This window comes from Puma concolor, chromosome A2 (genome assembly GCF_028749965.1).
Source record: "Puma concolor isolate L17-30 chromosome A2, mPumCon1.1.hap2, whole genome shotgun sequence".
Classification (NCBI taxonomy): Eukaryota; Metazoa; Chordata; class Mammalia; order Carnivora; family Felidae; genus Puma; species Puma concolor.
The window spans coordinates 89,447,544-89,472,014 of record NC_141668.1 but is presented as its reverse complement, the minus strand read 5'-3'; the positions used below and the strand labels follow the sequence as shown (position 1 = coordinate 89,472,014).

Genomic DNA, 24,471 nt, shown 5'->3' with positions numbered 1-24,471 from the left:
TCACAGGAGGATAAAAGGGGAGCAAGAAAACCATCAAGACATGTTCATGACTTGATTGAGGTGGTAGCAACAGAGAGGGACATAAGCTGAACAGTATTTTGGAGGCAGAACTCCCAGCACAGTCAGATGGGCTGAAGTGGGAAGTGAGGCAAAAGGAGGAATCAAAGATGACTCCTAGGGTTTTTTTTGTTCATTTGTTTGTTTGAGCATCTGGTGTGGTATCATTTGAAATGAAAAGACTAGTGGCTATTCAGGAGGTGGAACACCAGTACTTCCGGTTGTGACTTAATAAGTTTGAGATGTTCATTAGGAATGAAAAACGGCAGTTTGGATTTGCAAGCGTGAGTCTCATGGGAGATGCAATCCTAGGGATTATCTGTTGTAGATGTTATTTAAAGCTCTGAAAGCGGGAAAGACCATCAAAGGAGGTGGTGTAGGTAAGAGAAGAGAAAAGCACTAAAATAGTTTGAGGTCAGGAAGGAAATGGGAAATGAAGGAGACTGAGAAGCAGCAGCCAGTGATGCAGCAGAAAAATTGAGAAGGTGGTGGAACCCAAGGGAAGAAAGTATCCAAGAAAAAGGGAGAGATCGACTGTGACACATCCTCCTGAGAAGTAAAGTAACTTGAAATTGGGATCTGTTAATTTGGCAACATCCATCCGCCAGTGACCTAACCAAGAGTAGTTTCAGTAGAAACCTGTCTGGGTGGCAAGAGAGAATAGGATGTGAAGATTTATTGACCATCACTGGATAACCCCTTTGAGTTTTGCTGTGCAGGGGAACAAAAATAGAATGGGAAGGAGCAGAAGGAGGGGTGACATCAAGAAAGTGGTTTTTTTAAGTATTTATTTATTTAAAAACATTTTTTTTAATGTTTATTTATTTTTGAGACAGAGAGAGACAGAGCATGAATGGGGGAGGGTCAGAGAGAGGGAGACACAGAATCTGAAACAGGCTCCAGGCTCTGAGCTGTCAGCACAGAGCCCGATGCAGGGCTCGAACTCACAGACCACGAGATCACAACCTGAGCCAAAGTCGGACGCTTAACCGACTGAGCCACCCAGGCGCCCCAAGTGTTATTTATTTTTGAAGTGGGGGCAAAAAGAGAGGGAAACAGAGAATCCCAAGCAGGCTCCACGCTGTCAGCATAGAGCCCAATGTGGGGCTCAAACTCATGAAGCATGAGATCATGACCTGAGCCAAGATCAAGAGTCAGATGCTTAACCGACTGAGCCACCCAGGCACCCAAGAAAGTCTTTTTTTTTTTAAAGATGGGAGGTGCTTTGTATGTTTCGATGATATTCATATGACGATAGAAATGACCCAGGAAACTCAGGGGGAGAGATGAATGATTCAGGAAAAAGAAAGGGGAAATTTCAAGGAGCAAGAGGAGATGGGATCTAGGCCATATAAGGAAGATCACATTGGTTAGAATAGAAACACTTCCTCCACCAGAACAGGAGGAAAGCAGAAAACACTGGTATGATGGGTAGAGAATATGATACATACACATTTGTGGGCAAAAAGATGAGGGCATTACTGTCTGTGTTTCTGGTTTTCTTCACTACCTGTATTGCACTATTAACCTAATAAGAATGAGCTCAGACTTAAGATTTTATGTTAAAATTCTGAAAAATTAAAAAAAAATTACCCAGTATTTTTATATTAACTTGATAATACAAAGCAAGTTATTAAAAAAGCACAAAGGCCTGGGCACGAAGTCAATAGCACAAATCCAGGACATCATTAGTGAAGTGTTTTTTTGCAAGGCAGTTGCAGGGCATAATGTAGCTATCTGCTTTAGCAAAGCAGGGAAGATGGCTTCTATTTATATTTCAGTGCATATATTTCTTAAGCCATAGGACAAAATTTAAGACAGTAATAGACTAGAAACGTTTTTGGTGAAAAATATCCATCACTGTCTGCTGTGGGGTTGACTAAATAACCAATAACGATGTAAATGAAAGCTACCATAAATAACTGTAGGTTTATATTTATCCTTTATCAATTTATTTGTCAATTTAAAATCAAGACTTAACAACCAAGACCAACTGGAAACAACATTGATGGAAGTGCCTTTAACACAAAATATCCTGTCCTCCCCGAAACTGTGGGTATTTCAGTAATCTTTGTATGTGTAGCTCTACATGAGAGCCAGATTTCTTAGACTGTTGAATTGGGATCCTCCATAATTCCTAAAATTTCACTAATTTTATTTTTGAACACAAAACTTCAGGAACGCTTAATCATTCTGTAGGTTACTTGTACCCTTGCTGTGGACAGAAATGAAAATATATGGACTGTCCTCATTTGCCTGTCAAGAACCAAATAAAGTATTTGGTTTTTTGTTTTTTTTTTATGGGAGAGAGAGAGAGAGATTGAGAGAGCACATGCATGCATGCACATAAGCTGGGGGGAGGGGCAGAGAGAGAGAATCCGAAGTAGGCTCCATGCTGTCAGCACAGAGTCCAGCGTGGTCTCCATCTCATCGTGAGATTATTTTTTTTCTTTAATTTTTTTTAATGTTTACTTATTTTTGAGAGAGCTAGAGATAGAGTGTGAGCAGGAGAGGGGCAGAGAGAGAGGGAGACACAAATTCTGAAGCAGGCTCCAGGCTCTGAGTTGTCAGCACAGAGCCCAATGCAGGGCTCGAACCCATGAACCGTGAGATTGTGATGTGAGCCAAAGTCAGACGCTTAACTGACTGAGCCACCCAGGCGCCCTTCATCATGAGATCTTGACCTGAGCTGATATCAAGAGTTGGATGCTCAACCAACTGAGCCACTCAGGCACCCCAAAAATGTTTGGGTTTTTAGACCAGCTAAAGTCCATCAGTGTCTCTCAGACCATACTTGTATAACCATGATCCTGAATTATCTTCCCTCTTTCCGCTGTTCTTTAAATCCTTGCAGATTTGCTACATTAGAGTGAAGGATTACATTGGAAGGGATCTGAAGGGGAGAAAATAGATCTGTAAGAAGAGGTTATTTTGCATTTGGCATTTGAGTTTGTCTTTCCTTTCCGATTTTAAATTTCAGTGTTGGCAATTAAAGATCTTTGATTTAAGAGGGGAAAGAAAGAGGTACCTGCTGCAGGTGGCGCCTGGTTATTACTGTCTCTTCACTGTGTAAAAGGTGCTTTGAGGTATGATAGCTCGGCACCACAGCGGATGGGAGCAGGGGGTTGGGGGTGGTATTACCCACCTGTGCACACGGACACTGATGAACTCTTTCTTCCCCTCATCCCAGAGTCAAGTAACCATTGTCAGTCTGGGCAGTGAAAATCTTATTCTGCGGGCTGAAGGCTATGTGACGGTGGGGTTGTAATTCAGAAGGGTTTCTGTGAAGAAAAATTGTACCCAATATATGGGGAACAAGTACACTCAGAGTGGGAGTGGGAAATTGTTTACTCGTTGGACTGGTACCATTTAAAAAAATTTTTTAGTGTTTGTTTATTTTTGAGAGAGAGAGAGAGAGAGAGAGAGAGAGAGAGAGAGAGAGAGAGAGAGACACAAAGCACGAGCAGTGGAGGGACAGAGAGGGAGACACAGAATCCAAAGCAGGCTCCAGGCTCCAAGCTTTCAACGCAGAGCCTGATGCGTCGCTCGAACCCACGAGATCATGACCTGAGCTGAAGTCGGACGCTTAACCAACTGAGCCACCCAGGTGCCCCTAGACTGGCACCATTTGGAATGAGAGTTTGGTGAGGGTGGCCTCAGAGTGAGGCAGATATCCAGAGCTGACTGGTTCTCTTGGGGATACTTCTTCCAGCTCAGGCTCTCCCTCTTCAGTTCCCTGGTCTTGGGCAGCACCTCTTCTCTGCCTGGCCCCTCATCCCCCATCCCCCATTCCCCAGTCCCAGTTTCCAGTTGTCTATCCCCGTGTTGGAGTTCCTTTCCGTGTTTGACCATCTTTTCACGTGGGAACCCTTTCCAGTGACCGGGGCTAGTTCTGTTCTCCAGGGTACATGTTTGGTCTCTAGGAACTGTGCATCTTTCTCCCACCAGGGGGTGGGTTCCCGTACTGAGGAACTGCTGAAGGATTATAAGCGGAGAGGTAACCGGATTCAGTTTACTTGTAGGAAGAGCACTGGCAACAATGTGGCTGGGTAAGGACACGTGAGGCTGGAGACAGGGAGGCTAACTAATCACTACTGCAGAGTCCTGGCAAGAGCTAATGAGGGTCTATTGACAACAGCAAGGAGAAGATGGATTCATAAAAGTATTGATATTTTAGATATGAAAGAATTTAATGACTAAGTGGCTGAGGAAAAGTGATTCACCTGCCAGGTGCCTTTGTGTTTTATGGGTACATCATAAACTAAATTTTGCCACGTTGGCGTAAGGAGATGGGGAGAAAAGACCTATTTGGACACGTTTTTATTCTGATGTTTACCAGCTTTCCTTCTCTCTTCATTTGTAAACAATTTGCAAGGAATTGCCTCCTGTAAGGCACATTTTTGGTTATCATTTGTTCTACCCGTTCCTTTTTCAGGGATGCACCTCTGACACATTTGCTCTTAAGAGCTTATGGTGTATACAACATGAAGGAGGCACATAAATACCATTTAAATTCTTTAGGCTGATTTGAACTTTGTTTTGAAATAAACAGATTTTCCGCCAGTCCCTATTCTTGTTTGTATGGAAGTTTGTCCCACATAATCCTGGCCGCTTCCAATTCCAGCCTCACAGCTTGATATTTACTTTAAGCAGCTGCTTATGAAAGGTAAGATTTAGGAGTGATGAGAAGCGCATAAGGTGGGCTTCTGTTTGAGCTTAGGGTTGCCGGGTAGCTGTCCTCTGAATACCCTTTCTTGCACCCACATTTTGGCCGTGAGAACAAATCTGGGAAAACTGCCGTTTGGCCTTTTAGCACATTGCCAGCTTTGGCGATTGCAGACTAACTGATGTTGTACTAAACACCACTGAAATAAAATAAATGAGTCTATTAAAGCTTGGAACTCCTGAGAACTACAAATGTAAAAACCGTCCACAGATGTCATTTGCTGAAACTGAGGCTCCTCTAGCAGATGGGTAAAACTGAAACATAAATTGAACTATTTCTTTTTCTGTTGGTTCATTTGTTTTTAATATGGTATGAAAAAAATCCTGCTATTCGGTTACAAGAAACTTCTGGCATATGTTTTCATGGCTGTTTCGGGTATTCTGAGAAGATCTTTGAAATTCTAACTTATGCTATGTGTTATTATATGAATTCATTGAATGTGTAGAAACAAACCCTTGTCAGAGTTTTAAAAACTTTCTTCAGTCACATTTCCAATATGGAAAATCATAATGAGAAGTAAGTGTTCGCTATGGGACATAACATCTGTCTTTTAAAATCTTTAATGTTGGGCTATAGTAGAATAGTATCAGTCATATCTAACAGTTCTCATCCATTTAGTACTTGAATTTTTACAGGATTTTAGTTTCTTATATGCTGTCTAATCATTTAAATAAGACCCACACTGAAGAAGAATGGTGTTTAGTCCTCGTGCAGTTTAATGACTTATATACTATTTAATGCAATCACTATTAATTGATATTAACTTGCAAGAACCACGATGGCATTATTAATCATTCTGTAATATTAGATATTTTTGGCATAGAGCTAAGTATTTATTTTGTAACTTAGTTTAGAATTTTGTGTATCTGTAAAGAAATCGGAAAAATTTGTTTGCCTTTTTCCTGATTCCTAAAGTTATTTATCAAATAGTATTTATCAGAACCGATCACAAGAAATTTCAGCATAATTGGAAGAATGGGGAAGCAATTAAATAAATATTTAAATGGTTACAAAGTTATCTCACATTGATCAGGAAGGATGGTATGCAATTACACTGTGTTTTTAACTTTGAAACTTACTGTTATTGCTATTTACAGGTTCAGGTTCATGTCGCTTTAGTTACTCAGACCCCAGCATCATCGTGTCATATGCCAAGAATAATACTGCCGACTGGATTCAGCTTGAGAAAATTAGGTTTGTTATCATTTAAAGTAGTTTCATAAATTCTGATGTAGGTGGATTTCTACTTCCCTATTTGCCCTCATTCTACCATCGAATTTATGCTTCATGGTTAAAAGTAGTCTGGTTGTTAATTATGTTGAATTACATGCCTGCACATATTATTATCTGCCCTATTTGAAGAAGTATTGTTTAAAGTGTCATTTTCCATTCAGAATCTCCCACGGTTAGTAGAAGCTATAACAAACTATTTTTGGTTAAAGCACATTTGGGAGAATAACATTTATGATGGAACCCTCCACAAAGTAACATTACCCAGCTCTCTAGGTGGCTTGGCTAGTGGCTGGTTTGGAGACCTAGGACCATATGAGATTACCACCTAAATTTCTCCCAGTCTGTGATGGTAATGAGTTAATAGCCACTGGGGCTTTTGCGTTGAATGTTTAGTTCTGTCGTTTCCCTTCCAGCTTCCCAAAGGCCAGTTCTAAAATTCTATTAACATAATTGTGATGTAACTGGTGGTCATTTTATTACATTTTTTTCATTAAAAAAAAATCCCTCGATAAGAAAATGAGGTAGGATGCTTAAGAAGCAGCTCGCTCGAGTTGAAAAAATGTTAAGTTAGCAAAACTCAAATGATACTTACAACTTCTGCAGAGCTTACAACATTCAAAATGGATGCTTAATTTTAGGTCTAGTAAGATATTTAAAGGAAAAAACTACCTTGAACTTTTATAAAGTAGTTATCCTGATTGATTTAGTTCTTAACTTAGTACAACTGAAGTAGAACATTTTCCATCAGTCTTGTACAGGTTTTTTACATGCTAGTTTCCTTACCATATTTCTATGTTGGAACAATTCTGATTTATTAGGGAGGAATTGTAAATATTAGATTCTTAGTGCTTAAAACTAAACTAATCTGCCCAAAGTCTCCAGCAGTATTTCAGATTTATAAATTGTCATATGTCCAAGGTCTACTTCAACCAGAAACTAAGATAAGTGATTCTAACTTAGACATTTTAAGAAACTGTCTCTCTCTGTGGCAGGATAACATATAATCTATAAGTACCTGCACAAGCCAAGCTCTGACATGCTGTGCCAATATTATAACAGCATTTTGCTATTCTTTCTAATTTCTAGTAGTTGTTATTAAAATGAATTCAGGGGCGCCTGGTTGGCACAGTCGGTTAAGCGTCCGACTTCAGCCAGGTCACGATCTCGCGGTCCGTGAGTTCGAGCCCCGCGTCGGGCTCTGGGCTGATGGCTCAGAGCCTGGAGCCTGTTTCCGATTCTGTGTCTCCCTCTCTCTCTGCCCCTCCCCCGTTCATGCTCTGTCTCTCTCTGTCCCAAAAATAAATAAACGTTGAAAAAAAAAATTTAAAAAAAAATAAAATGAATTCATATTAAATACTTATTTATATAAATGACTTTAAGCAAGGCAGCGTAAATATTGAAATTGTATCCATACCTCCATTTTTTATCTACCCAATAGTTATATATCATAGTTTAGGTAAATTGTCAGAGATATTTCTTTTTGGAAAAGGGCTACATATTTTTGATATGACAAATAATGAATGTATACATTTAATTACAATATATGAAGATCACATTCAGCTGTTTTTCACTAAACAAGACTTGCAATTTTAGACCATGCTGTAAGCTGTCATTCTCATTAAAGCAAATTTTCCGTACCATTTAATGATCAGAGTAAACATGTTTTCAATCACTTCCTAGAACTAAAATATACTATTTTCATTGGTTTAAGTTCTTTCCGAAGCAAAAAACATAGTCATTATGAAATATTTTTTTTAAAAAGGCAATTGGTTACCCTCAAAGATAAGGTACACCATCTATAACCTACACTGACAATTCTTTGGATATATACGTAATTCAATGGTAAGTGAAAAATACGTCCTTTCTATAGTCCTTTCAAAACTAATTTACAGTAAGCCCAGGGTACCACTAGTTTGCATTTTAGTACCACTTTTAATCTTAGCTAAAAGCAATCATTTTTACTATAGCAGGTTTCTACTTTGGTAGAATAAAATTTTTAATAAAAGTACTTTTATCATATAGCAGAAGGGCCTGGATTCTAACAGATATATGGTAAAAATCATGTCAAATTATATCAAGCTTTTAAAGACTGATCTGCATGACGTTGTGAAGAATTATAGAGCAATTAGTTTTCATGGAAGATCTCACATTCATATAGACAAAACAAATAAAAATGTATATGATTATTAGATATAAAATAATACCAGGCAAAGACTTATAAAACAACACACAGTGGTCTCTGATTGATAGAAAATTTCAAGGTAAGAATCAAAATTAAGAAAATACTTTTAGTGTTTTTTCTCATTTTTGTAGTATCAAATAAAATAAACTGTGAGATTATTTGAATTATTGAACATTTAGTGTCTACCACATGAAAAAAACTGTGCTGGGAACACTTTTTTTTGTACGCACCATAGAAGCGTGTGCCATTTTCTCTTCCATTATTCCTTTACTGGCTTACTTGAATGCACTCAGTGTCTGCCTTTTGTTAAAAGTAAAGCTCTCCAACATAAGGGAAGGGAAGCAAAAATAATATAAAAACAGGGAAGGGGACAAAACAGAAGAGACTCTTAAATATGGAGAACAAACAGAGGGTTACTGGAGGGGTTGTGGGAGGGGGATGGGCTAAATGGGTAGAGGACATTAGGGAATCTACTCCTGAAATCATTGTTGTACGATATGCTAACTAATTTGGATGTAAATTAAAAATAATTTTTTTAAATTAAAGCTCTCCATAGTTTGGCTATGCTAGAATGTATTATGCTAAGCAAAATAAGTCAATCAGAGAAAGACGAATACCATATGACTTCACGTGTATGTGGAATTTAAGAAACAAAACAGATGAACATATGGGAGGGAGGGGGAAAAAAGAGAAGAGAAGAGAAACAAACCACGAGAGACTCTTCATGATTGAGAACAAACTAAGGGTTGATGGAGGGCAGTGGGTGGGGGATGGGTATCAGCAGAGCACTTGTGATGAGCACTGGGTGCTGTCTGTGAGTGATGAATCTCTGAACTCTCCTGAAACCAACCTTGCACTGTATGTTAACTAACTGAAAATAAAATTTAAAGAAAGTAAAGCTCTTGAAGACATTTGATGTTAAAACTGTCATCACTTAATATGGACATCTTAATCATCAGCGTATCCCAAAAGATTTAAGGGCTGTGGGAATAATGAGTATTTAATCTGTAATATATATAATGTTGAGATAATGAAACTACAATCTTAATTTAAAAAATTGATCTATAAGAAAGAAAAAAATGGATACTGTTGAACTTGATGTTTCATTTATTATATGGCACTCTATTGTATGGCACCAATTCCCATCTCACCATCTGTTCCAGAGCCCCTTCCAACATCAGCACAATCATCCATATCCTCTACCTTCCTGAAGACGCCAAAGGGGAGAACGTCCAGTTTCAGTGGAAGCAGGAAAGTCTGCATGTAGGCGAGGTGTATGAAGCCTGCTGGGCCTTAGATAACATCCTGATCATCAACTCAGCCCACAGACAAGTCATTTTAGAAGACAGTCTTGATCCAGTAGACACCGGCAACTGGCTTTTTTTCCCAGGAGCTACAGTTAAGGTTTGAGCTCTTTTTTGTTTCTTCTCCTCCCCTCTGAGACCTAAAGCTTATTAATAAATCAAATCAAAGATAACTATTCTTACCAAATCCATTGGTAAAGGAATAGGTAATATTCTTATTTATGTTACCTTCTCTTTTAAGGATGGGGAATCATTGGTACAAAAACATTCACTTACTCATCCATTTAATAAGTATCTTTGAGGACTCACTGTGCCATGTCCTTGCCTGAGCCTAGAGAATATAACCACAGAAAGGCAGATATGTTTCTTCCCTTCACGTGGTTGTCAACTTAGTGGAGGTAGTTAGATATGTCAACATACACATATAAAACAACATAATTACCATGATTTGCTGGGAAAGTTAGAGTGCCCTGGAAGTACAATATACAATACCAAACCCAGACTCAAGCAATTAGGAAAGCATTCCAGATAGGGAATCTAAGCAGAGGCTGAAAGATAATTTGGATTTGGCCAGGTGGGAGGAATAGTGTTTCTAAAATCAGAAATCTCATACATAAAAACTGGACAGTGAGAGCACAAAGCAAAAGTCTTAGACAATGTTCAAAATAGTTGTCTAACATTTTGAGTTGAGACTTGGATTAGTTGAGTCTGGAGACGTGGCCAGTGATAAAACCTTGAAGGTCTTGCAAGCTGCTATAGAGTTTGAACTTTATCTTGGATGTGTTAGGGAGTCACTGAATTGCTTTTTTTTTAATATGTACCTTTTGATTTGATTTTTTAAAATATACTTTTGAGGATGGAGGATGGAATGGATGGGAGAATGTACATGTAGGGAGACCACGTAGGAAGCTTGTAACAGAAGTCCGGTGGGAGGTCATGTTGGCCAGACTTCGGGGAGAATGTGGATGGATTTCAGAGATTTTTAGGAGAGAGAATGGAGAAGGTTGGGGACCAATTGAGATGATGAGGGAATAGCAGGTATCGAGGACAAGATTTGGGCAGCTGGGCGGATGGCGGTGCCATTCATGGAAACAAGAAACAGAGAAGGAGAAGCAGGCTCACAGAAGTTGAATTCACTATGGAATGTTGATCTTCTTTTTTAATTGAGATATATTTGATATATAATATGGCAGTTTCAGGTGTGCAATATAATGAGTTAATATTTGCATATTTTGCAAAGTGATCATCATAATAAGGTTTGTTAACATCCATCAGCTCACATAGTTACCAAATTTCCTTCTTGTAATGAGAACTTTTAAGATCTATTCTCTTAGCAACTTTCAACTATGCAACACGGTATTATTAACTATAGTCAGTCTGCTGTACATTGTGGACATGTTGATCTTGATAACCCTGAGGACAGGCAAGAAGAAATATTAGTTGGGAGTTTAGATAAAGCTATCAGGAACTCAGAGGAAATTTGGCAATTATCAGCCTTTTGAATAGAAATTGAAGTCACGGGCTTGCCTGCCCAGGGTATGTGGAACAAAAACTTGTGCCTAGGTGATTATCAAGAATGCCATTAGACCCCTGACTGGACCCTCTCAAGTTTCCAATATATTAAAATAAAATGCAAATAAAGCTCAGAGAATTTTTTTAAATGTGACTCACTGGCACAAAAAAATCTTGTGCTGTGGGAGGAGGTGAGATCACAGGAGTAAAACCAAGTAGAATATAAACATCTAAGATGCACACCTCCTTTTTCAAATTCTAGAAAAAAGATTCAAAACTATTTAGAAATCCTTCAACACAGGAAGTCCCCTGACACAATAACTTCTTGCTTAACAGATCAAATGCTAGGCATTTTACTTTCAGTTGGTGAAGCCACACAATTGACTGACATTAGGAACAGACATCCTCCTTGCTCAGTGTGGTAAAACACCCAGTAAACTGTATGGAAATTCCTTCTGACAAAGACTCTAAAACTTTGGTCCCTTTACAAAGAGTCCATGGATTCCTTTCATGTGGATGTAGAAAAGAACCTTTGTAAAGATATCCCATGTCATATCCCACTACCACTTGATTAAGAAGGATTTCTGTTGACGTTGTTCAACATTGGCAAGAAGACACGAAAACCCAGGAAACACATGGAGACCTAAGGTCCTGGGATTCACATCCTTTTCCCATGATGATCATTTATCACTTTGACTCAGTAGCCTTTACTGTAGAAATGCAATTTTTATGCCTTGTTTTATAAGCTGTTATACTAATCTAATTAGCCATTCAGTTTCTTAATCGTTTGTATCGTATCCCACCCATGATAAAAATGCATGAAATGTGGTTTTGCTTCAGTAGTGATGTTCAATTATATTACAAGTTTGTGTGGGTTATGGTTTTGCTTTGTGGTCCATCATCCTACTCCCAAACTTACCATTCACACATTTGAGACTTGACCAGTGACCTACGAAAAAAACCACTGTAGTAATGATATGTATCATGCTCTTTGACTTGGCTATCAGGTAGAAATTTTTCTCTGATGTTTCTTTCTGAAAACTCTTTTTAAAACTAAGAATTGTCATTTTAAATAATCTGCATATCTATGCTTTTGCTTTCTGGCTCAAACATCTGAGCGTGAAAAAAAATGCTTTTGCTGGGTGATGTGAAGTTCTACACATAAAAACTTTATATAAACTGTATGAAATTTCTTCATTAAATACGGCTCCTTGGGGCGCCTGGATGGCTCAGTCAGTTAAGCATCTGACTTCAGCTCAGGTCATGATCTCATGGTTTGTGGGTTCAAGCCCCGTGTCAGGCTCTGTGCTGACAGGTCAGAGCCTGGAGCCTGCTTTGGATTCTGTCTCTCTCTCTCTCTCTCTTTCTCTCTCTCTGCCTCTCCACTGCTTGCACTCTCTCTCTCTCTCTTTCTCAAAAATAAATAGACATTTAAAAAAATTTAAATATTGCTCCTTTACTTAGTGCTCTCTGAAATGAAAACTGAATACAACCACTTAAAAAGCATAAGCATATCTCCATGTTCCTGTTGAACCAGGGCATGTTGTAAACATTGCTTTACTTTGGACTTTAAGTTTTGAGGATTATGTTTGTTTGCTTGCTCTATTTACATATTATCTTTTCTGTGTTCCGTAAAAGTTTCCAAGATGTTTACATCTTAACTAAATTAAAGAGTGAGCCTAACAGCAATTGAGAAAGTATGCTTAATTACAAAATAGATTTAGTTAAGGAAAAAATGTCCATGTATATATATATATATATCCTCTCAAATAATTTTATCTTTATAAACCTGTAGAGCAGGTGCTATATTAGCTCCATTTTACAGACGTGGAAAGTGGACATAGAGGTGTTGAGTAACGTGTCCAAAATATCCTTCTCACCCATGGGAGAGCCAGGATTCAAATATAGGAATCTTACCTAATCTTGATTTCAGTCACCACATAGCTTTGCTCTTACGGGTCATAAATATAAAGTGGCGTGATTCTGTTTGTACCAGGTTTCTTCTCCACATCCATTAGTTAAATTATCTGCCCATTTTCTTCCCTATCACTCTCTGACTATAGGTTAAAAGATTCTTATCCTATTTCTTGATCTTGCTCCAGCTTTATTCCATTTGTAGTGCATGTTCCTTTCTCCAGATGACTGATTTTTATACATTAGAATTTGGTAAATTCAGCCCAAGCACTGGTCTCTTTCTTCTCTTCCACACTGTAACAGTTGATTTCATGTTCATAGTCCTGGCTACTGGTCCATCACAGGTATTGACTGTTGACCTAGAGTGAACTTAGGGGATGGGAGTATTAAAATGTCTTCCTTATGGAAGCAAGAGGCATTTGCAGTAATCTGTATGGGAGGTGAAATAGCATAAGAATGGTGGCATGCTCGGGGCGCCTGGGTGGCGCAGTCGGTTAAGCGTCCGACTTCAGCCAGGTCACGATCTCGCGGTCCGTGAGTTCGAGCCCCGCGTCCAGCTCTGGGCTGATGGCTCAGAGCCTGGAGCCTGTTTCTGATTCTGTGTCTCCCTCTCTCTCGGCCCCTCCCCCGTTCATGCTCTGTCTCTCTCTGTCCCAAAAATAAATAAACGTTGAAAAAAAAAATTTTTTTAAAAAAAGAATGGTGGCATGCTCACAAAAGAAAAATCGACAGTCTCACAGCAGCGGCCTGCCTGTGACAAAGGTGTTAAGAGACAAGGGTCATACAAATGGATGCCACTGACAAAAATTCCTGCATCATTCTTTCATAGAAATGCCATGACGATGCTCCCCCCATCCTCCATACCTTTGATGGCCTCGTGTTTGGACCTAGAGGATGCTCCCTAGCGTGTTAATTCAAGGCCCTTTCCGATCTAGGTCCGGCCTAACTTCTCATCCTTGTCTCCTGTTCCTCTGTGCTCCAGCCTCATACAGTACTGCATTTCATGCTCCCACACTTCAAACCTGCTTTTCCACTGTTATTTTTTCTCTGCCTAGTAATTCCCAGCATCCTTAAGGACCCAGTTCCAGTGTCATTGTCTGTGTGAACTTTTGCATAGTTAATGTCTCCCTCCTCTCTGTGTTTGTGTAACTATTAGATTGAACAAGCAGGAGGTGGGGTTGGAGGCTGGCTTTGGAAAACAAGTACCTCTGTGTCCCCCAGTGACCATTCAGATTCAGTCTGACAGCTTCTTTATCTCTGCCCTCTTTGTGGGTTCCAAGACTGCTGATAGACCAAATAAGTCATCCAATCACTTTAGTCTCCAAAGCAGTCTCAGTTCAATCACAGATATGATCAGTTTACTATTGTAATCTAAGCTCCAAGCTTCATCTGTAGCTTTTCCCCTCCTCCAGCTTAGGTCTGCTGCAAGGGGGATGGAGGAGGTGATCAGCTCCTTCTCCTTCCTCACCACCCTCATGAGTTTTGGCCTCTGAACCCTCCAGGGCTGGGTCTGCAGGAAGGAGAAGAGACAAGAGGCAGATATTGTTAGAAGCTGGAATCAACTGCTTTCTTGGCCTAGCAAGAAATCAAAGATGGCTCTCTCGTCAGTCTACCTTTGGGCTCTTTGGAAATCTCCCCACTCCTCACTAATGCTGGGGAATCTCTCACCTGCCTTTCTTCAATCCATGTCTCATGTCTGCGTGTATTTTCAGCCACTGGGCCTCTGGCTAATGACTACAACCTCTTTCTACTGTTACCTCTCCAGGGAGCCATTTGGGGGAGGATCTTAGAAAAACTAAGATCTTGTGTCCATGGGTCCAAGCCTACTCTATAGTAAATACTCGCCTTGGATCAGTGATTGGGAGGAGAGTTATTATTTCTAAGCACAGCCCTCTTCCCCAGCCATCTTCCAGGCAGCTCCAGGCACTAGTCCAAGCCCATACAGTATACTTTCCAAGTGCTTTCCTCAAGGTCCAATGCCCCACGTTTGAGGAGAGAAGAAGGTACCTTCCTCCCCTGATACAGTCATGGATGGGACCCGCAGTTTACCTCCAACCCTCTCTAAAGAAATCCTCTCTCTGCTGTCCAGCTTCCTACTCACGTCAACTTCGAGCTTGTATACCTGCAATGTGAGTGAGTGACTAAGCCCTTTTACCACCTCTTTCACTAGCCACTAGGGTGGCTCAGTCGGTTGAGCGTCTGACTTCAGCTTAGGTCATGATCTCACGGTCTGTGAGTTCAGGCCCCGCGTCGGGCTCTGTGCTGACAGCTCAGGGCCTGGAGCCTGCTTTGGATTCTGTGTCTCCCTCTCCCTATGCCCCTCCCCTGCTCATGCTCTGTCTCTGTCAAAAATAAATAAACATTAAAAAAAAAAAGAATGTGAAGTAGTTGCCACCTATTTTCTTGGATCCTCAAGATGCAAAACTAGTTCCATTTCAATATCCTGTTACATGGGACATATACCTCTATGAAAGAATTGATAACATTGCTTTCCAGTTATTTATGTTTCTGTCTCCTTGGTTAGAGAGTTAGCTTCTTAAGATCAGGGACTATTTCAACGATTTTTGAATCTCCAGTGTTTGGCACGTGATGGATTGTGTTGTTAGATGTTAACTGAATGAATAAAAAGCTGGAAAAATACCAAGATCTAGTTACGAATATGAATTCGTATTCAATTCTAGTTATGTATGAATTCTAGTTACGAAATGAATTTCGTATTCAATAATGACTTGAAGGCAGCTAAAGATATTGTGAATGGAACTGGAGACAGTACAACTGTTAAGAAAGTGGGCTTAACTATATGGGTTGAAGTCTTGGCTTTACCATTTATTAGCCATGTGTTTGGGGCAACTTATTTAACCTCTCAGTTCCTCAGTGTCCTCATCTGAAACAGGGATAATAATAGTATTCACCCCCAAGTTGTAATGATTAAATAAGAAAATACATATAAAACTCTTAGAACAGTCGTTGGCACATAGAAAGTGTTTAAAAAATATGTGTCTTCTTTATTGAAACTTTGAGAATAAGCTCCACAGGATGTGAATATAGAGGAAAATATGTAGAAGGCAAAGGATTGAGCCAATGGCTCTGATAATGAGGATGGAAGAAAAATAGGATAGAAAAATATAGACCTCACAAATTATGTCATCCTTATATGTCACTGAAGTACTATCAGAATGAATGCATTAAAATGATTAGGTTGAACACAAGTGTTGCCCATATATGTAAGCTTTGGCAGGCAAAATAAATGGTTTCCAGTGGAATTAAATTTCAGTACCATTGATGTGATTGGAATTATTAATAGTTTTTTTAAGTTTATTTATTTATTTTGAAAGAGAGCATGAGTGTATGAGAGGGGGACGGGGAGAGAGAGAATCCCAAGCAGGCTCCACACTGTCAGCACAGAGCCCAATGCAGGGCTCAAACTCATGAACTGTGAGATTGTGACCTGAGCTGAAATCAAAAGTCGGACGCTTAACTGACTGAGCCACCCAGGCTCTTCAATAGTGGGTTTGATTTTTTAAACGCTACGGTTCATAAAACAAGGGAATAAAAGTAGTGAGTATGTAAACTGTCTAGCTGATGATTTTGAAAATAATGTTTGGGAGTGTCAGGTCAAATAGGAAAGATGAGAATGATTCACATTCTCAGTGCATATTTGTCTTCTTTAGATTTTTTTTTTTTTTAGTTTCTTTGGGAATATTTAATTCATTTCATCTGAGCCTGTTCTTATTTATCTCAAGTAGGGCAGAATGATATAAGACCAAATAGAGTAATTAACTTAAGGAGTTTATGTGATCTGGAGAATTGCAATTATAGGTCACCAGTTTAAATCTGTCCTGGGTTGGTAGAAGGCCATTACCATCTGTTGGCTCTTTAGTAATTAATATGAAATAGATGTGTAACAGTATTGGCTTTTAATATAAAATCTGGCCTAATATTTGTTGTGCTTTTTGATTCGGCATTGGTAAGTTGCAAGAGGTTATGGAATTAATATGTTCTCCCTATACAGCTTTCTCTATTTTTCCTCCATTCTCTTTCCAAGTTCATGGCCTTGCCTGACTCATCTCCCAATGTTTTTCCAGAAGTCTTGCCCATGTGGAAGAAAAAGCACACCACATTTTTATGCTTCTAATTACCATCATGATGTTTTATTTCCCGCAAATCCCTAAGCAGCCCTTTGTTCATGACCAAGTAGGTGGGGCTCTAAATGCCAATAAATACAGTGCTGCAAGTTAAAAAGCTCCCCAGAGCACCACCCTCATTAGCAATCTCCCAGAGTAAGCAGATCATGGACTCCTAAGGCAAGCTGACTGAACCCACTCAGTATTGAATCACCTGTCTTAATTATTGGTTAAGATGATTTTGCCTTCATTTACAGAATATTGCATCCCTTTTCAGCTTTTACAGATGATTTCTAGAATAATCAAGAATTGTCAGTTGTTCCTATTCAAAAGATACAGAGGACACTCTACCAGTTCATCTGCAGTTGCTGGAAAAACTATCACTACCACGGCCGCCATCATATGGTATTGCCTCTTTCTGGCAAGTGGCTTTGGGTGTTTGTGCCACATTCCTCATGCCTGAAGCATGGGAATGATCAATCTTAGGGCAGCTTCTGGTGCTCCAGCCCTACAACAGTGGTCTTGGTTTTGCCATCAAGGTTTAAGGGAAATGAACCGATTTTTTAGCCCTTTCCATTTAAGACCTATAGTATCAAGGATCAGCATTTCACCTTGGGTAGGACTCTCATATCCAGGAATGATACTTACACTAGCATGGATACTAGATCATAATACATAATAATAGTAACCCTATGATGGTAAATCATAGTAGCAACAATAATAGGAGTGGTAGTGATGATGGCATTAGGTAGTAATGATGGAGTAAGGAGTGGCATTTCATGAATGCTTCTTAGGTGCCACAACTATGAGGAAGGCCTTATCATCCAAGTTTTAAATCTATAATAGAGGGGCACCTGGGTGGCTCAGTCGGTTGAGTGTCCGACTTCGGCTCAGGTCATGATCTCACAGTTCGTGGGTTTGAGCCCCGCATCAGGCTCTGTGCTGACCGCTTGCTCAGAGCCTGGAGCCTGCTTCAGATTCTGTGTCTCCTACTCTCTCTGCTCCTCCCCCGTTCATGCTTTGTCTCACTCTGTTTCTCAAAAATAAATAAATGTAAAAAAAAATTTTTTTAATAAATCTATAGTAGATAAACACAGGGTGTCTGTAAATGGAGGGCTAGCACTCCCATTTTCCTTAGTCACTCTTGAAACATCTGGACAAATCCACCAAAGTCATCTCTTTCCAGCTCCTCAAACATACATTCTGCAATTTGAGAACATCCTTAATTTCACGTTCAAAGAGAAACACTAAATGTAAGTTTTTGATGGACCAGCCTGGAGCTGCTGCAGCCTCCTTTCCGAAACTCACTGTCAAAGAGAAGGGCCCAGACATCAAGGAAGTGCTCAGAGGAGAACCCAGGGACAAAGGATGAGGAAAGAGCTGTGAGCAAGTTTTTTGGTTTTGGTTTTTTTTTTTTTCCTTCTGTTTTCTCGTGTTTTAATAGTACCCCATGAAAGCAAAGTCTCCAAATGAATCTCTATACCATGGAGGTGGATAGTAGTCAAGCAGGAGCTTCATTTTGTTTGTTTATCCTTACCTTTGATGGCAGCCAAAATTTGTATTTTGAAGGCATGAATCATTTGTGACTCTTTGGTATCTGTGTATGTGTGTGTGTGAGTGTGTGTGTGGGGGTGGGTGGGTGTGTGTTTTGCTCACTCACCATTAATAAATGTTTATATCTGCTCAGCTGGCCTGGTTACTCTCATCTTGCAAAGGCATAAATCACTGGCTTCTGTCAACTCTGGAATTGACCCACAGATTAAATGCAGATCGCTGTCAGATAGGTGCTATTCCCCATATTTTTTATTTTTAAAAAATCTTCCCACTCTGATTGCTGTGCCTGAACCTGCTAATCTTTCTCTATTTATTACCCTAGTTCATTGTGTGGATAGCAAAGAATTCCAGATTACTCCTTCTCCACATTTATGTCAACTTGTGGTGAGAAGTAAATCAATGTTAAATGTCATAGACTCTGTTCTGAAGGTTTGTCCTTTAGAATAGGCTGTGATTTGATCCCATGTATTTAAAAGAAATTTTCTTAAAAAGTAATCTTTTTACTTTTTTGAATTTATGCCAGGGATTTAGAGTTATTAAGTATACAGAATTTAGAAAGGCCATACGTTAATCTTTTCTCTATTACAACTTACATTTAGACAGATTGCCTCCTCTTTACTATATCTACTGTTGATAAATATGCAATAATAATGACAATTTTCCTGTTTAACAAACACCAAAGGCCCTAATGAAGACAAGAGCCATTAGGTAAATCAACAACCCATTAAGGAGAAGCATCAAATCAGAACAGGAGAGTCTATTAATTTTCTTATAGCTCGTGTACGTTAAGCATTTGCCAAATTCATTGTCCCAGTGGACGCTAGGCAAATCTCCAGTCCTGAATAAGAATTGGAGCTTTCATTCTGAGATTCTGCTGTCACCTAACACTTTTGCCACAAATTGTTGTATTGTTAATGGAGAATAAAGGTCATTATGTCCAAATTATGAAAAAATGTAAATTAATTTGTCTGAAAATTTAAAGTCTTAATGCAATTTGAGGCTAATGAAAACAAATCTAAGACAAATGGCAGAAGGAATGATCACACTTAAAGCAGAATTCACTTTTAAAATCTGCATTTTGGGGGATATGTGCCCCTGGCAGATCGATACCTGCCTACTATAATGCCCAAGTTGTCTTCCAGAAATTAAGCACTCCAGAAAAAGTTTTCAAAAATCTATTCAATGATTTAGTTTTTTAGAGTACAAGGACAAACAGGAGGAAATCAGATAAGCTTTCCAGAAATGTGCTTTGCAAGTCGCTGTGCTGGAAACTATCTGGTGTGTAACTTGAGGGATTTGAGTCCCAGCTCTCTAATGAGGATAAACCTGAGCTCAGTAAGACTTGTGGCTAGTCCATGTTCCCATGTATTTTTCCATTAAGAATCGGAATGTTAACTATGACTTTCTGGCTAGATTCCAGCTTGGTTAATTGCATGCTGTCTACCTAAATTCCCTTTGCCTGGGATGTTCTTCACTTTGGATTGCATTGCTCTTATTGTCATGTTTCCCCCAAGAGGTGGATGCATGACATTGTAGAATGAGCCAGAATATAATTTGTCAAGCTAATAAGAGTACTTTGGGGATGAAGGGTTAAACATAAGTAGTGTGCTTTTCACAATTTCCCTCCAATGCTGCCTATTTGTACAGTAATTAATGTGGAATAGCATTAGTGAAACATGGAATTGAGCCAAATCACCATGACAAGGGTGGCAATAACACGGACTCCAGTAATTTTGATAAATTCTACCAAAAATAACTATTCAAACAAATCTCAAGAGCCTCCCTGACTGATGCACCCTTTATTTTGTTTGTTTGTTTTGGTCTGAAGCTGACATATTTAATCACTAATTAATTAAAGTAAGGTTTGTTAAGTGAATGAATGAAAATGGGGGCAATTTGCTGATTTCCTGAGATTCACTAGTCTTTAGTAGGCATGCTACCTACAGTATCTCATCTAATCCTCACAATTACTCCCATTTCACAGATGAAAAAACAGCCAGAGAGGCCAAATGGATTCCCCAAGATCAAACCATTTTAGTTTTCGCAGCCAAGTATGTTTTACTATAAAGCCAGCCCTTTTCATTCCTTAGTCTCTTGCAGCCTCCCACGTTGTGCCTGGCATCCTCGGCCTTAATTTGAGAAGGCAAGTCTGAAAACCTCAGACCCTGTGAAACTCAAGTTGATCCCCACAGACAAGGTTAACAACTGCCCTATGGAATTTTACATTGTTATTCTTACTCTCATTACTCCAATTCAAATCTGTCACTATTGCCATTTTAGAGTTGTCGTAACTATTGCCAAGTAATTATACACTTGTCACAAAATATACCATAAATCGAATCTTTATGAATCTTGGTACGAAGTGGTTCAAATGTGAATGCTGAACGAATCCAGAAAATAATGAGAAAAAAAAAATACTCTTTAAGCTCCCTAAAATTCACTCACCATGGTTGAATCTATTGTGTTGACTAGAGAAAATGCACTTCAGCCCTCCTGCACCTGGACTGTGTTCATGGCCAAGTTTTTGGTTTTTTAACTGGCATTAAATTACCTAGAAATTGAATGTGTGGAAAATGACAGAAATTCATTTTGCCTCATGAGAGAAATCATTCTTTTCCTATTTTGATTTTTTAAATACAGCATGAAAGTCTGTACCTTTAAAGACAATTGAACCAGGATGTAGAAAATATGTATTTCTATGTGATAATAGCTATAGCACAGTGAAAGGCTTAGGAAACACAATGATGTGCAGGCTGTAAGTCAGTCACTTTCTAATCACTCAGTCACACATCTCACTTTAATCCAGAAACTCCTATACCAATATATTTTATTTCCAGCCAGACTTTGGCTAATTTATGACTCTGCCAACAATGCCATTTTAATTAATTTTATTCATCTTATTTCTCTTTCCTCTGCTCCTCACATCTCATCTATTTGCATTGCCTAGATTTTAATTAAAAAACCTCTCCTCTCTAAGGAGCAATCTGAAGTGGCAAAAATAATCACTTAAAATATTACAGTCATTAAAAAATTGGCTGTGGTGGAAGCCATGCATTTTCAATTTTCCTACAAATGATGTTTTAGCTTCCTTTTAAAGTGCACTTTGTATCTGAATTGTCTGCCACCAGCCAGCTTGGCTATCAAAAATGGTCTTCCAGCTGGGTGGGCTGAGTGACAACTCCTTAATGGAGGAAATGGATGGCTCTCTGCTCATGTGGAGGGGAAGCCATACCAGGCAGATTTCATTCCATCTGCCACCAGCTCTCTGCAAGCTGGCATTGCCCAAATGCCCAATATACTCATTCCAACGAAAAGGGTATCGTCAAAAAAATAAATTGTAACGCTACAGATGCCTGAAAAAGTCATGGGGGGCCATTAGACCCTAGGGAGGTAATATTAAGAGGTGCCTCAGTGTTCATCTTTGACGAAAACCTAATTAAACTATGGTGGGGGCGATTGCAAGTCCTTTTACAAGTACAGAGGTGAAGTCATTACCATTTTCAGCAAAGTATAGGCAGAAACCTTAGAAAAATGCTATCCTGAATTGTGGCCAAGGACTTGTTATATTGAGGAATTTGCACTGATGTTTCCTGTTGATGCTTTTCTGAATGGCAAATTCTTGTCACTTAGCTACACTGTGTTCTGCTTTTCAAGTAAAGGAAACCCATTTAACTGCAAAGTAGGAAAATAGTTTCGTTTGACAAATACAAACAAATAAGGACTATATTTAAGGGATTTTTAAAAATTGGGGCTCTCTAAGGGCACCTGGGTGGCTCAGTCGGTTAAGTGTCCGACTTCGGCTCAGGTCATGATCTTGTGGTCCGTGAGTTCGAGCCCCGCTTCGGGCTCTGTGCAGACAGCTCAGAGCCTGGAGCCTGTTTCAGATTCTGTGTCTTCCTCTCTCTCTGCCTCTCCCCTGCTCATGCTGTGTCTCTCTCTCTCTGTCTCAGAAATAAATAAACGTTAAAAAATTAAAAAAAAATTGGGGATCTCTAGTACTTAGAAGTATAAAGTATATGTCATTGATCAGTGCTAAAATAGTGACACAAAGTAAAAATAATCATAATTAATATCATAATTAATGTACCCTATGAGGGCTAGAAATAGAAATGTTTAGAGCCATCTTCAGAACTTATACTTTTATTTTGCCCCAAATACATGCTTAGTTACCTGATATATAGTCACCATAAGTCAGTCAAAAGCTATGACTCAAGAAATAAAATTTTATGATCGTTTGCTCAAAAAAAGTCTGATAGATTTTTAGTATACTCAGAGTACTCCTGAATTCCAAAATATTCTTGTTTTTATCATTTCAAGAGCTCATGTGTTTCACAAAGTTAGACATTCTACTTTCCTTTGAACTTGTTTAGATTTTTATTGTTATTGCATATAAATGACATGAGTTTGAATAGATGCTGAACAAGAACAGCTGGGTATTAAAATCACTGAAAGCAATTTCCTGAAATTCTTTTCATACTTTCAATGTGCATTTTGCTTGGATCTTAAACATAATATACTGATAATATACAATGCAAGTTCTTCCGTAAGAAAAGTGGCAACAAGTATCTTGCATTATTAAATTTTCCTGTCCTTGGAGAATTTTTGGTAATCTGCCAAAATTTGGAGGACTTTTAAAGTTCTAATTGATGGTTCTATCTGCTCTTAAAGTGAATGAATGTTGCAGTATTTTTACCATATGATATTGTAAGTCATATTCTTTCACATTTTACTAAAGGTTTTAAGTTGATCTGAAGAATTTTAATGACTATTCTAATGAGAAACACAATTAAAAATAGATTTAAATATGTTTCCATTTCTCTATCACCTACTGCTAAGAGTATGGAATATAATATCTTATTTTTGGCAAAAATATATATTCAGAAATAAAATAGTGATTATTTTATACCAACAGAAGTTTTAAAAACACACTTCCACATGCAATATTACTTGTGCTTCTAACAACATCTGTAGGGAATAGATATTATTGATACTACTCTATAGCTTGAGAAACTGAGGCCTAGAGGGGTAACGGACTTATGCAAAACGCGTAGCTATTAAGTAGAGTAAATGTATTTGAACACACCTTCTGATTCCCTTCCTCAAACTCCTTGAGGATGGATAGTAACTGAGTTTTCATTCTTTGCCATCTTGATTGTGTTTGGTTTCTAGTATTTTGTTCTTTTCCAACTTTCATCTCCTCAATTCATGTAAGTGCTTAATTAATTGAGGTAGATTTTAGGGGAGGGTTCAAGCAACCCCATCACCAAGGAGGCCATGAATTCCTGTCCAGAAGCAGAGATGCCGTATCAAACAAGCAGAGGTCCAGGGATTCTATCCCAATCCAAATGCATTCAGGCATAAATTCTTAGTTTGGAGAATATCTGGGAAACCAGGCCCATTCTAAGATTTTGAGCCCCTGTGACCAATCCTAAAATAGAAATCACATGAAACTCTAACTTGCCTTGTAACTGATTTAGGAATCCTCAGAATGAGAACCCTAAACTGTCCCTCTGCCTTTCACAGGATTCTTTTTTTTTTTCTTGATGTTTATTTCATTTTGAGAGAGAGAGAGAGAGAGAGAGCACAAGCAGGGAGGGGCAGGGTGAGAGGGAGACACAGAATCCAAAACAGGCTCCAGGCTCCAAGCTATCAGCACAGAACTTGATGTGGGGATCGAACCCATGAACCGTGAGATCATGACCTGAGCCGAAGTCGGACAATTAACCAACTGAGCCACTCAGGCACACTTCCCCTCCTTTCACAGGATTCTTAAGTACAGGGTCAGTATACAGTCAAATTCTCAGTAGGCCCATCCCTGCCCATTCCTGCTCAGATGGCTCAGGAATGCACCAGTTTCACACAAAC

The 24,471-nt window shown here is 39.0% G+C and overlaps 1 protein-coding gene across 2 annotated transcripts in view; it reads left to right on the top strand.

Moving 5' to 3' along the window:
* The window catches only part of RELN (reelin), a 535,402-nt gene that overhangs the window by 295,948 nt on the left and 214,983 nt on the right, over nt 1–24,471 (top strand). For both annotated transcript variants that reach the window (XM_025929644.2, XM_086696880.1), the window contains exons 9-10: nt 5,881–5,977; nt 9,362–9,602. In XM_025929644.2, the coding sequence (XP_025785429.1) occupies nt 5,881–5,977; nt 9,362–9,602 (338 nt within the window). The remainder of the gene's footprint in view (nt 1–5,880; nt 5,978–9,361; nt 9,603–24,471) is intronic.